At 38.2% G+C, this 14,524-nt stretch overlaps 1 protein-coding gene across 2 annotated transcripts in view; it reads left to right on the forward strand.

Annotated features, from left to right (window-relative positions):
* Positions 1–14,524, forward strand: part of slc29a4b (asolute carrier family 29 member 4b) — a 29,980-nt gene that overhangs the window by 9,938 nt on the left and 5,518 nt on the right. The window contains exon 11 of one of the 2 annotated variants that reach the window (XM_051702801.1): positions 2,006–5,368. The exons of the other annotated variant lie outside the window; for it this stretch is intronic. Within the exon in view, the coding sequence (XP_051558761.1) occupies positions 2,006–2,157 (152 nt within the window). The 3' untranslated portion in view covers positions 2,158–5,368. Of the gene's footprint in view, positions 1–2,005; positions 5,369–14,524 lie in introns of those variants that run through there. 2 annotated transcript variants of the gene reach the window in all.

The raw sequence follows: 14,524 nt of genomic DNA on the forward strand, positions 1-14,524 counted from the left end.
CAGAGGTAACAGTCCCAAAAATATTTATGAATAAAGTTCGTAATGCACCACCATGCAGAGTAGAGAGTACTGTGTTCGTCAGTGGAGTGTGTGTGTTTTGGAAGTCAGGAGGAGCTTGGCAGAATCCTCCGTAGAAGCTTGGTGATGAGAGAGATGTCCAGTGGACAGTGCGAGCAACAGCAGAAGTGTAGATCCCCATGTGGCAGGGTGAGCAAGAGACAGACACAGTGGGTTTGGCGTCAAGCCTCGGAGAGGCATTTATTGGAAATAATAATAAAAATAATAAGTCCATAAAGGGGGATAATAAAGTATCCAAGGGGAATAGTGTTCATCATAAAGGGGGAATCTGGCATCCTCGCGGTGAGACGGGGATCCATGAAGGGCAGGGTAGTGTCCATGGAATGGCCCAGGCATGAGCTGGGTCTGTCGGCCGCGAGGGGCGGCGGCGTCCTTGGCGGCCTGTCTTCCCAGGCCCGCGGCAGGTGAGTTGGGAAGGCGGCCCGGCCTCTAGCCCTTGTGCCGCGACATGTGCAGTTCTCCCCCAGTGACTCATTTTATCTGTCCGGGGGTCCGAGGAGCGGGTCCGGCGGAGCATCAACTCGTCCGAACCCTCCCAGCTCTGGTCCTGGGCATGCGAGGATGCCAGTGTATGCACACATGAAGATTTGAACCCGGCACTCCGAGAAGAGGTGTGCTCTGCGCTTTAAAGACAGCGGTGATGAAGCATTATTCACATTAGGTGTGCTTCATTCTCCGCTGTCAGAACGAGGCTTATTAATTATGCAACTCTTCTCGTTCTCCTGCCCAACTCCTGTCATGAGCCTGGCTGAAGGGCGGCCCTAAGAGGTGGGGGGACAATGACGAGCCGGAGGGGCGGATCATTCCGCCACACCCTGACATGCGGGCATAGAGTGGAATTCCTTTGTGGATTGCCAGGCTGAACTCAGCGAAGATTGGAAGGCAAACCACAACCCAAACAATGCGGGCAAACCAACAGAGTGACAAGACAGGACCAGCTAGACAAGGAGAGCGAGGTTAGTATTCAATTTAGCAAAATAATCTGGCAAAGAAACAGAGAAACATGAGGGCATATGTAGGGAGTGCAATCAGGTTGGAACAGGTGTTGCTCGACAAGCCCAATCAGTGGCATGATCGGGGCCGCCCTGAGAACAATGAACGTTCCCATGGAAACGCCGATCATGCCAGTCGAGTGCACCTGCGAAACATGAGGGAGAGAAAATGACAAATCAAACAAAACAAACCTTTGGGCTTACCAGAACTGTGACAATTTATTCATATATACATAAATATAGCCTACATATATGTATGTATATATATATAGATATATATATATATATACACACTTAAAATATGTTATTCAAGTCATCGGCCTGCAGGTCATGACTCTTTATACATATCTATGATTAAGTGTTTTTACCTCTCACGAGGTAAGAGGAATGCCCTCTGTCCCTCAGTCAGCAAAATCTGAAGTAATGGTGATTGAGCGCCCGCTTATATATGCCAAGTTTGCACCTGAATGGGGGGGGCTCAAGCAACATTGCCAATCAAAAATTGGCATTATTCTACAAGGGTTTCAACCAGGTGCTGGAGGAAAGTACCTTTCCCCATAGCAATGTCTTGTTCCGAGGTTACATACGTAAACAGAGACGTTTTATGGATTACTTTTATGTCTTTATGTGTTTTTTGATCCTTCAAAATTATGGCCACCATTCGCTTGCATTGTATGGACCTATAGCGCTGAGATTTTCTTCTAAAAACCTTTATTTGTGTTCAGCAGAAAAAAGAAAGTCATACACATCTGGGTTGAGATGAGGGTGAGTAAATCAAAGAGAATGTTCATTTTTGGGAGAAGTATCCCTTTAAGCAAAAGTCTCAACTTTACATTTATCCTCAATGCTGTCTAGTGAGAAACAACTGAGATATTAAAGATAACTGGTTTGTGATTTTTCTTTCCCATGGGCAAACAGTTCTCTGTTTTTTACAGGGAACACCATGACTGTATCTTACATGGCTGGACTGATGCTCGGGTCTGCAGTGTCCTACTCAACGTATAGTCTGACCTCACAGGCACACTCTACTCACACTCTCAAACTCAACAGCACACTCACATTACAGAGCTATATGCCTGGACACTGAGTGTTCTCTCATACACTCTTGCACAAATATTTAGTTGACAATTATGTTCGGAAAAATACCAGCAGACCAGAATTTCCATGCTGGTCCAGGCTGGTTTATGCTAGTTTGGTGCTCATCTTGCTCGTGGACCAGCATGGTCTTTCTGGTGTAACTGGTTGACAAGGAAGTATTGCTGTTTAAAGTCCCCATGAAATCTTCTTTCCTGTTTTGACATATTTCCCAGGGATGTGCATGATTACCATTTGTAGTATTTTGATAACTGCAAGGGTTCATAAACGGTTATTCATTCATTTGTTGTGTGTCCGAAATAAAGAATATTGATTGCAATAGATAGGCTATGTGTCAAAAAATACTCACAGTGAGCTATAAGTTTAAATAACACAATACAAAGATCTTTAAATGATCAAATTAAAGTAAAACAAAATGTAACTATCAGTGACTGTAACATAATATTCTTAACCAATGGAAAATACGTATTTTATGCGCCAAACCTAATATGTGGTTTACAGGGTCACATTTCTGTGAGACAGCGAACGCTAGTATTGTCATGAGAGTAGAGTTATACTGCTGCAATTTAGAAGTCTCTTCGGTATGCTTTCATATTTAAATGGTTTAGCATTACACTTGTTGAATTATTGTAAGTATGCATGCCAGAACAAAGGAGAAAAAACACTGCAGTGTTTCCCCTTTATGCATTTTGCAGCGGCACTGCACCTCTGCTGAATTATGAGCGCCACTGTTGGGATTTCACATGGTTCATTTAATATTCTTGATGCAACATAACGCGTGCCAGCCCCAGTCAGCTGTGTGCTTTCTACACTTCGAAAGGGACCCCACCACACACACAAATACACGCACTTACTCACAGTGACGTCACCGCATAACAACACATGTCAAACTCTCTTCATTTCATGTGGCCCATAAGCTCATTTCTGAAACGTAGGATGACAGGGGATCGCAACATTTCACTGAACAATCAATTAGCGCTTTCCTCATGAATATTAATGAGCCTTCCCCTGAAAACTTTTCTAAATGTATTTAGACTGCTGTTTTTTCATTACAAAAATGCCATAGTTCTTCATATAGAAACCATAGTTACTAATCACAGTAGTGTGGAGCCATGTGTGGTTTTACCTATGCCATGAACTATTACAAATATCATTCTTAAACTATGGATACTATGAAAGAACTATGGTGCATTGTCATAATTATGGACCAAGCTATCAGTTTTCCATCTGTTTTCTTGTAATGCTCTCTGATTATAGGAAAATGTAAGTTGTTTTGTTTGCCTTCTTAAATTCAAAGATGTGACTGTAGTTTAGTTAGTAGGACCCTGATGAAAGGAATCTGTAAAGAAGACTCAACTTGGTCACACTGTCAGAATATTTCAATTTAGCCATATAAAAATTAGGTGTTAATTTTTCTCCACAGATGTTTCTGTTGTTAATATAATAATTTTCATCTGCATCCCAACCTCAAAATCAATGCTGAACTGTCAAATGTGCATTTCAATGCACATAACATATAATATTATTTGTGTGGGTGCTACCAAAGCAGGTGCTGGTACCACATTTTCAAAGGGCCCTTTGAGGGCACATATAAACCTTGATGTGGCCCTGGCTGAAATTGAGTTTGACACCCCTGTTTTAATCTATTCTTTGACCAACACGCATTAATATGGGTCCGGTATTGTGGGCTTGTGAACGTGCGCACAACAGCACCGCTGCTGAAAAAAATCCTTGGGGAAACACTGCACTGGTTTACCATTTATCAAGCGCTGAAACATTGCCGGGTGAATCATGTGTGAACAGTGTAACAGTCACACGAAGTCCTCTTGAAGTTTGAACTTCTTCAGAACGTTGAGTCTTTGTGAAACCTGTGCTAGCTACAAGACACAGTGAAAAACATGTGAAACAGTGAAACAGAATGCAGGTGTCTCAAGATGTGTTTTATAAGGATTATAAATGTGTTTATATTAAGTTCTTTTTAACTTAAACACTGTCTAAAAAATTTGCCGGTCCTGCATGAGATGCTGAAAAAAAAAACAGCAAGATGTGGCGCAATGGTCAAAGACATCAATCATACGCTTGTTTACATAGAAAAACAATTGAAAAACAGCACAGACGCATAAACACGTGTGAACAGCCCCTAACTCGTCCTATACTTACCGAACCCAACCGAAATCCGGGTTGCAGAACTCTGTTACACGTATAGAATAACCAAATTGTGATTTTAGTATTTCGAACAGAGGCATGTCGAATGGTTAACCAAGTAACGACTATCCGTGCACATTGCTACTTTTTCCTATTGAAACAGAAAGTTTGGGCGGAACATATCCAAAAGCCTTTATGACACAGCTGTGAACCATGATTTTCTACATTCACAACATATGATGGTGACCAGCTGATTTCTTCAGAAGGGATGTTGGCTCAAATAATTAATTTGAGTAGCATATGACTATCTGGAAAACCATTGAACCATCAGTCAAATTGATTTATGACTGTGCCTGTCAAATTTAAAGTAATATTCTGGGTTCAATACAAGTTAAGGTCAATCAGCAGTATTTGTGGCACTCATCCCTCCTTTTCTTTAAAAAGAGCAAAAATGGAGGTTCCAGTGAGGCACTTACAATGGAAGTGTACGGGGCCAATTTTTGGAGGGTTTAAAGGCAGAAATGTGAAGCTTATAATTTTATAAAAGGACTAACATTAATTCTTCTGCTAAAACTCATGTATTATTTGAGCTGTAAAGTTGTTTAGATCGTCATTTATACAGTCGTTTTAGGTTTTGTTGACATTACATCGTCACGGCAACGAAGTTGTAAAATTGGCTATAACTTTACACAGAAAAGGTTACCTCGATTTTTGCATTTTTTTTTTAAGCAAAGGAGGGACGAGTCAAAATTATTATTTTTTTTGTAATCAATATTATGTCACAAATGCTGTTGATGCTGTTGAGCTTAACTTGCATTGAAACCGGAATATTCCTTTAAATTTACAGCCACCTGTCATGTGTGATTTAAGATAGTATGACACATACCATAGTCCCTGTCATGACTCTAATTTACAATTGGGTGATGTTGTCGTGTTGGTGTTGTGTTTTAATTTAGTCACCACTTCCATCTGTTTTAATTTCCTAGAAGTATTTAAAAAAAAAAAAAGGTTTGGAAAGGGGTAGTTTCACTATTTCCACACTGTAAATTTTTTTTTAATTTCACACACTGTAATTTCTTACAATAAAATACTGTTTTCAATATTTTACTGTAAAATCAATGCAGGCTATGTCATTTTCTTTCCAACACAACAAATTACTGTGAAAAAATCAATTTGAATATCGCACTGCATTATGGGAAAATTGTGTTTTGTTTGAAGTCACCATTATGGTGTTTAGTGTTCCCTTTGGATGGGACCTTATCTTATTATTTATTTCTAATTACATTTCTCCCAGTTAGTGCAATTGTTTTTAAGAACACAATTTATTGTACTGTGATGTATGAAGAAAATAGTCAATTTAGTGGTTGACTTTATATTGGCTCATGATGTATAAACTACACCATATGATGCATTTGAAAGAAATAGTAACATTTTAAAAGTTACTTTGTGATCCACAACACGACGATACTTGAACAAAAATGAGCTGCATGGTCGAGTTGCCAGAAAGAAGCCTTTACTGCGCCAATGCCACAAAAAAGCCCGGTTACAATATGCCCGACAACACCTTGACACGCCTCAAAGCTTCTGGCACACAGTAATTTGGAGTGACGAGACCAAAATAGAGTTTTATGGTCACAACCATAAGTGCTATGTTTGGAGAGGGGTCAGCAAGTTTTGTGCTCCTTGAAACAACCACACCGTCTTTTTCCAGAGCAGCCTGTATTTCTCCTGAGGTTACCTGTGGGTTTTTCTTTGTATCCTGAACAATTCTTCTGGCAGTTGTGGCTGAAATCTTTCTTGGTCTACCTGACCTTGGCTTGGTATCAAGAGATCCCTGAATTTTCCACTTCTTAATAAGTGATTGAACAGTACTGACTGGCATTTTCAAGGCTTTGGATATCTTTTTATATCCTTTTCCATCTTTATAAAGGCCCATTACCTTGTTACGCAGGTCTTTTGACAGTTCTTTTCTGCTCCCCAAGGCTCAGTATCTAGCCTGCTCAGTGCATCCATGTGAGAGCTAACAAACTCATTGACTATTTATACACAGGCACTAATTGCAATTTAAAAAGCCACAGGTGTTGGAAATTAACCTTTAATTGCCATTTAAACCTGTGTGTGTCACCTTGTGTGTCTGTAACAAGACCAAACATTCAAGGGTATGTAAACTTTTGATCAGGGCCATTTGGGTGATTTCTGTTACCATTATGATTTAAAAAGGAGCCAAACAACTATGTGATAATAAATGGCTTCATATGATCACTATCCTTAAATAATTTTTTTTTTTTTTTTGCATGATTAGTCATATTTTCAAAACCAGTGCCAAAATTTCACAATTTCAAAGTTTTGAGCACAACTGTATATACAAAATGTGCAGGATTGGGGGGCTTCCAGGAACAGGGTTGGGAACCACTTGGTTAGGGGGTAGAGTTAATAAAATATGAATTCCTGTTGACTGTATTACAACTTGCATTTGAACTAGGGTTGCCAACCGTCCCATATAATATGGAATCGTCTCTTATTTGAGGGAACAAAGATGCGTTCCGTATGAAATCCATCCGTTTGTCTCGTATTTTAGTGTCTCACACCCAAACTGCCGAGAATGTTTCACAAATCAGGGAAATGGACCTGAAGGCTGTTAAACGTTACACGGATCCCACACTTGACAGAAGCAGCTGTGGAAAAGATCAATGAAAATCAGCACATGTCTTCTGTCGTGTTTTCAGTCAGAAGCAGGAGAATTTGGTCAAACATATAGCATTCGAGTGCATGATAACACCAGTAATTCATGACATTACATTACATTGCATATTTCAGTGCTTGTTCTGGAAGATAGATTCTTTTTTTTTACATTTCCCTTGTGATAAACACTATTTACTGCCAAAACAATGACACTGTAATTCAAGGAGAAATAAACTATTTCATATTAAGCATTTTCTCTCCCATAAAAATCCATTATAATGCATGGTTACTACTAAGAATTGTATTGAGACAAAATATTTTTTAGTGATAAAAAAATACTGTTTTTGCCACATTAGTCATATGGAAAAGGATTAAGTTAATTATGGGGAAGAAAATGCTTGACAGAATAATATTGTCTTTCTTTATTGACTGCAGCTTCATTCTTTTGGCAAAAAGTTGTGCTTATAAAAAGTAAAGTTTGACAGAAATGTGTTTTTTCCTGGACGTTGTATTAAAGCGGTTTGCATTTTAAGCGTATTAGGGGTTGTTCACACGAATGCGTTTTTGTGTCCGCCCACCCTGTTTTTAAATTGTTTTCTATGTAAACAAGCTTTAGGTGGACCTCTTTAACGTTTGCACAGCGTCTCATGCTGGAGCCCCACTGGAAAAAAAGAAAAAGTGTTCCGTATTTAAAGCTGGAATGTCCCGTATTTGGCTGGAAGAAAGTTGGTAACCCTAATTAGAGCTCACTTTTGGCGGCTCTATGTGGACATTTCACACTCGCGTGCTCATACGTTCAACAACACTTCCAGCTTCGACCACTGGGGGCAGTAATTCACATTTCAGTAAGCACAGACCAATTTCCTTTTGACTTATTTTCAGGTAAATCATTCTATGAATGGTTTGCTTATAGTCTCTTCATAAAAGCTGGGATAGAATATATATACTGTATACTGTATATAATACACACATCATAAAATAACAAAATGACACAAGCTTTAAGACCAGATTCTTAACTAATATAACTAAATATTCAAGGTTATCTGTGAAAACTCAATTAGCTTCTTTTACACTCAATAAGCCTCTTTTTTTCTGCTTAGACTTTGACATTTTTTGTATGGTGTAAGGAAAATGATCCTAATGCTTGTTAAACAACTTGAAAGGTATACGATATTGATGAGTCAACTCCTCCTCGATTTGACCTAGTGTCATATTCACTAAAGGAAAATTACAGTTGTCCCCAATAAATCCTCTCGAGCTTTTACATTGGCCAGATTTGTCAATGCAACAGTAAGCAGTCCAAAATACCCTTGGCACAGTCACTCTACCATTTATTTTTCTATCCCCTGGCACCGCCCCTGTAACGATATAGGCTTTGTATGGTGCTGGACACTCTGAAGTCAAAATTTCTGCCACCTTCTTTTCTGTTTTCCTCCACTGACCCTGGTTAAAAGAGCACTGTTGTGGGGCAGCATTGGTAAGGGTGAAGGTGGCAGCAACAAATTCCTCTGAATTTGCATGACAGACTGGTGCCAGGTGTCCTCTATGGTAGCCAGAGTTCTTGTAATTGCTGTTGAGAGCTTGGTTGCATCCATATTGTCCCTCACTCTCCAATGCCCTGTCTTCTTTTTTTATCATCAAGCTGCAATATTTTATTGAGTGAAAAAAAAAAAAAAATGTATAATGCAGGTTTCACAGAATTTCACAGTAAGTCATGATAGTACCATTCTTTTAAATTATTATTTACAATACACAAATTATTCAGTTAATATATATATATATTCTTCTTTTTTTTTTAGGCTTATTACAATATGCTTGAACTAAATAAACAATAATAGAGAGTTATATTCTTACTTGAGGTTCAATGCACTTTTCTAGGGCACCTGTTCCTTTCAAACTTGTAGGCTGAGTACACAGGAATCTTGTTCTCAGTGTCATAAAGTGTGGCATAGTGAAATTGACCTTTGAAAGATTGGCAGATCTGTTTGTACTGTGGTCCAAAAAGTATTGTTGGTGAATTTCCATTAGCAAAAAATTGACCACATGCCTTCTGAAAATCAGTCACAACTTTAGTCAAGCCACCCGAGATAAACGACAGTATCAGCACAGGGTGAAGCAGCATCATGATGAAGTGGATTGTGAGATGATGAATTTACTGCAAGTACAAGAACCATTCTTAGTAACAAGTATGTAATAACAAGAAATTGCATATATAAATCAATCAACAAAAGTATTTAACATTTAAATTAATTTACAACATGTATACAATATAGTGGAGACTCTGACTCAATATTTCTCTGAATATTTCAAAAGTCTAAAAGATTAATATGAAAACATATAGGTTTTGGATGTTCTGCCAACCAGTAACCAAACAAAAATGTTGTATAAATGTTTTTTTTCTGCTATAAACACAGAAAGCAAAATGTTACTTAATACTTTACACATTTTTACATACAGTTTTTCTATAATACATAGATATAATAGATATAATACATACACTATATTGCCAAAAGTATTCGCTCACCCATCCAAATAATTGAATTCAGGTGTTCCAATCACTTCCATGGCCACAGGTGTATAAAATGAAGAACCTAGGCATGCAGACTGCTTCTACAAACATTTGTGAAAGAATGGGCCGCTCTCAGGAGCTCAGTGAATTCCAGTGTGGTACTGTGATAGGATGCCACCTGTGCAACAAGTCCAGTCGTGAAATTTCCTCGCTACTAAATATTCCACAGTCAACTGTCAGTGGTATTATAACAAAGTGGAAGCGATTGGGAATGACAGCAACTCAGCCACGAAGTGGTAGGCCACGTAAAATGACAGAGTGGGGTCAGCGGATGCTGAGGCGCATAGTGCGCAGAGGTCGCCAACTTTCTGCAGAGTCAATCGCTACAGACCTCCAAAGTTCATGTGGCCTTCAGATTAGCTCAAGAACAGTGCGTAGAGAGCTTCATGGAATGGGTTTCCATGGCCGAGCAGCTGCATCCAAGCCATACATCACCAAGTGCAATGCAAAGCGTCGGATGCAGTGGTGTAAAGCACGCCGCCACTGGACTCTAGAGCAGTGGAGACGCGTTCTCTGGAGTGACGAATCACGCTTCTCCATCTGGCAATCTGATGGATGAGTCTGGGTTTGGTGGTTGCCAGGAGAACGGTACTTGTCTGACTGCATTGTGCCAACTGTGAAGTTTGGTGGAGGGGGGGATTATGGTGTGAGGTTGTTTTTCAGGAGCTGGGCTTGGCCCCTTAGTTCCAGTGAAAGGAACTCTGAATGCTTCAGCATACCAAGAGATTTTGGACAATTCCATGCTCCCAACTTTGTGGGAACAGTTTGGGGATGGCCCCTTCCTGTTCCAACATGACTGCACACCAGTGCACAAAGCAAGGTCCATAAAGACATGGATGAGCGAGTTTGGTGTGGAAGAACTTGACTGGCCTGCACAGAGTCCTGACCTCAACCCGATAGAGCACCTTTGGGATGAATTAGAGCGAAGACTGCGAGCCAGGCCTTCTCGTCCAACATCAGTGTCTGACCTCACAAATGCGCTTCTGGAAGAATGGTCAAAAATTCCCATAAACACACTCCTAAACCTTGTGGAAAGCCTTCCTAGAAGAGTTGAAGCTGTTATAGCTGCAAAGGGTGGGCCGACGTCATATTAAACCCTATGGATTAAGAATGGGATGTCATTTAAGTTCATATGCGTCTAAAGGCAGATGAGCGAATACTTTTGGCAATATAGTGTACATGCCCATATTCAGGGTTGAATATACATTCAGAGAATGTATTTTTAACATGTGTATTTTGTCTTACTGTACTGGCAGAGTTTTTATAGTCAAAACAAGTGAAAAAAATCTACCAGTGCTGAAGAAGTAATCCAAAGTATTTAGAATACGTTACTGACCTTGAGTAATCTAATAGAATATGTTACAAATTACATTTTACAGCATGTATTCTGTAATCTGCAGTGGAATACATTTCAAAAGTAACACTCACAATCCTGCACGCAATGAATGTGTATGGAGGACTATTCAACGCTACCTACTTGTGGAGCACAAGAGCAGCTGCTGGAGAAGATACATTTGTTGGACTTACAGCATGGACAGTACAACACAAAGTTCCACAAAGATTCAATATCACTTTAAAGGATAAAGCCAATGTAATTTTGTATTTTACTTATTGTAAACATGGCCTGTGAAAAGAGCAAAAACTGCATTGCTTTTCTATTAATAACAACTATGGTCCATCTTGCCACCGCCAGAAATACTTCATATCATGTAACTAGCTGAACTCCATGGTATTCTAAAATTAAAACAAGTCACAAACTTGTAATTTTGCTTTGGTCTGCATAATTTATCGTTACGATGACACTTAATGAAGTTGTTTCCCCGAAAAGTGTAATGATTAATTAAGCTGATCAAAGAAAAAATATAGGTCTGTGACTTTTTTTCACAGGTTTTTGGAATACAATGGTGTTCAATTAGTTACATAGTATAAGGCGTTTCTGTTGGTGGCTATATGTGCCATAGTTGAAATGCACTGTAGGTTTTGCTCTTTTCATAGGCCATGGTGACAATAAGTATAAACGGTAACACTTTACAATAAGGTTCCATTCGTTAACATTAGTTAATGCATTAGGTATCATGAACTAACAATTAACAATATATTTGTTACACAATTTATTAATCTTTGCTAATGTTAGTTAATAAAAATACAATTGTTAATTGTTAGTTCATGTTAGTTCATGCTGCATTAACTAATGTAATAAATGCAATAAAAACAAGAATCTGTGATTTGATCATTCTCTTGAACCTTTATTTAACTGACAAAAGTACAAAGAAAAGATTTCTTTTCACTGAACAGCTTAATTGTATTTTGTAAATATACATTTTTAAAAAAAATGTATTTGATGCCTGCAACACACGCAAAAAATGTTGGGACAGAGGCATGTTTACCACTGTGTTACATCACCTTTCCTTTTAATTACACTGTTTAATCGTTTGGGAGCTAAGGATACAAATCGTTGAAGATTTGCAAGTGGAATTTTGGTCCATTCTTGCTTGATACGAGACTTCAGCTGCTCAACAGTCCGTGGTCATCGTTGTCTGATTCTCCTCTTCATGATGCGCCATACATTTTCAATAGGAGACAGATTCAGACCTTTCGTCTTTGGCACTGAGATCTTGACGTCCATTTTCCCCAAAAACAAGCTGAAACCTGGACTCATCTGACCACAGCACACATTTCCACTGTCTTTCGGACCACCTGAGATGAGCTTGGGCCCAGAGAACTCAGTGGCATTTTGGCAGAGAATTGATTTATGGCTTTCTCCTTAAGTAATAGAGTTTTCTGAAGTACTCCCGAGTCCATGTGGCTATATTTAACACAGTAGCATGACATCATGCAATGCCGTCTGAGGGCTCGAAGGTCACACACATTCAACTGTGGTTTCCGGCCTTGCCCTACACGGACTGAGATTTCTCTGGATTCCTTGAATCTTTTCACAATATTATGTAGATGGTGAAAGACCTAAATTCTTTGTAATCTTGCATTGAGAAATTTTATTTTTGAACTGTTTGACAATTCTCTCACGAAGTTTGGCACAAAGTGGTGAGCCATGACCCATCTTTGCTTGCAAAGGTGGATGCTCCTTTTATACCCGATCATGATACCCTCACCTGTTACCAATTCACCTGCTTATTGTGGAATGTTTCGAAATGGTGTAACTTGAATATTCTATAAACTTTTCACTCTTATTTTGCCCCTGTCCCAAGTTTTTTTTTTGAGTGTGTTGCAGGCATCAAATTCAAAATTTGCTTATATTTACAAAATAATCAAGTTGGTCAGCCAAAACTTAAAAAGTCATTTCTTTGTACTTTTATCAGTTAAATAAAGGCTCAAGAGAATTAAAAAAAATCACAGATTCTTGTTTTTATTGCATTTGACAAAATATCCCAACTTTTCTGGAAATGGAGTTTGTACACTGGCCTTATCCTTTTAAAGTACCTCACCGCAATGCCATGAAATAAATTAAAATAACACCCCCCCCCCGACATATGTGAAGTGTGGTTAAGCATGTACTAAAATAATACAGAAAATTATTCTTTGAAGTAGTCAACTGCACTATAATTTTAATATAGATTTTTTTATACACTTGTAAAACTTGTATACTTGCATTTTAATGTGAAAAGACTGTGGATTGCTGATGTAAACCCCTTAAATGTTAGCTGAACACTGTAAATGTGAAGAGATTTGCTTTCAAAAACAACTTGTGATGTACTTTGAGTTCTTGAGCATTTTGACATTTTCAAAATGAAAGCTGAATAGTGTAAATAGAGAATTGCAGTCAGTATGAATTACGTGGGGATGTATTTTGCAATAATTATTGACATTTGTACATATTTAAACCTATATTTAAACAACGAATGTGTAAAAACTGGTTAAATCCTTAAAATGTCTGATTGTGTATATATACAGAAATGTCTCTTTGAATGGAGCTTCTTATGAAAGGAATAGTTTGGTATTTTGAACTCTGGGCCCAAATGACATGTTTTCGGTCATGATCGCTATTAGTAAAAACCAGAACTTCGCTAGCTCCGTTCTCCATCCGTACCCCTCCTGCTTGGGCATATGCTTCTTTGAAAACAATGATAAACCTTGTTTTGCAAGACAGGACACTCGCAGTGTAATCATACTAGTGTCAGTATGTTATCTTGAAGAAAGAAGAAGAAAAAAAGCTTTCTGTCAGCAGTTATTTTGGGATTCTTCTGGCTCTCCTGGAGCTTACACCGGCTGAGAAAAAATAGTTCCTATCCAAATAGCACAAATAACAAATAATGTACTGACACCAGTATGATTATACTGTAAGTGTCATATTTCGAAAAGCATTTCGTTTTCAAAAAGACTGTAGCATATGCATGCAGTAGAGAAAGAGGGTTCAAACTATTGAACTATTCCTTTAAGTATTTCTACTTATTTCCTAGTTTTTTGTTGTTGTTGTTGTTGTTTTTTTCACATAAAAAAACTATATTTTGGCGGTAAAACACTTTATCAGACAGCTGTATAAAATAATTACTGAATACCCAGAGACTGCCTTTTAATGTAGATATTTTCATGTGTTCTGACATACTAAGCTTGTTTTTCCACTGTCAAATGAACATTTTTAACAATAAATTTGTTCGCAATTCACTAAAATGACTGTTTAATGCCATAAATTACAAGTACATATTCTGTTTATACATTGTGTTGTCGTTTTTTACTTGGAGAAACAGAAAATCTTACAGGACATAACTGTAGGTAGACAGGGCAGTTGCATAAAGTAACTACTAAATACCCTAAATTTAGAGATTGGCCTTAAATGTAGCTATTTTTGATGTATGCTTGTTTTTCCACTGTCCAATCAACTTTTTAAAATATAATTGTTCTGTAAAATGACTGATTAATACTGTAAATGTGCAGACATTTGTCTTTGGTTTTATGTACTTACTGCATTTTTATACATTATTTCTTAGTTATTATACATTAAAAAAAA

This window comes from Myxocyprinus asiaticus, chromosome 7 (assembly GCF_019703515.2).
Source record: "Myxocyprinus asiaticus isolate MX2 ecotype Aquarium Trade chromosome 7, UBuf_Myxa_2, whole genome shotgun sequence".
Classification (NCBI taxonomy): Eukaryota; Metazoa; Chordata; class Actinopteri; order Cypriniformes; family Catostomidae; genus Myxocyprinus; species Myxocyprinus asiaticus.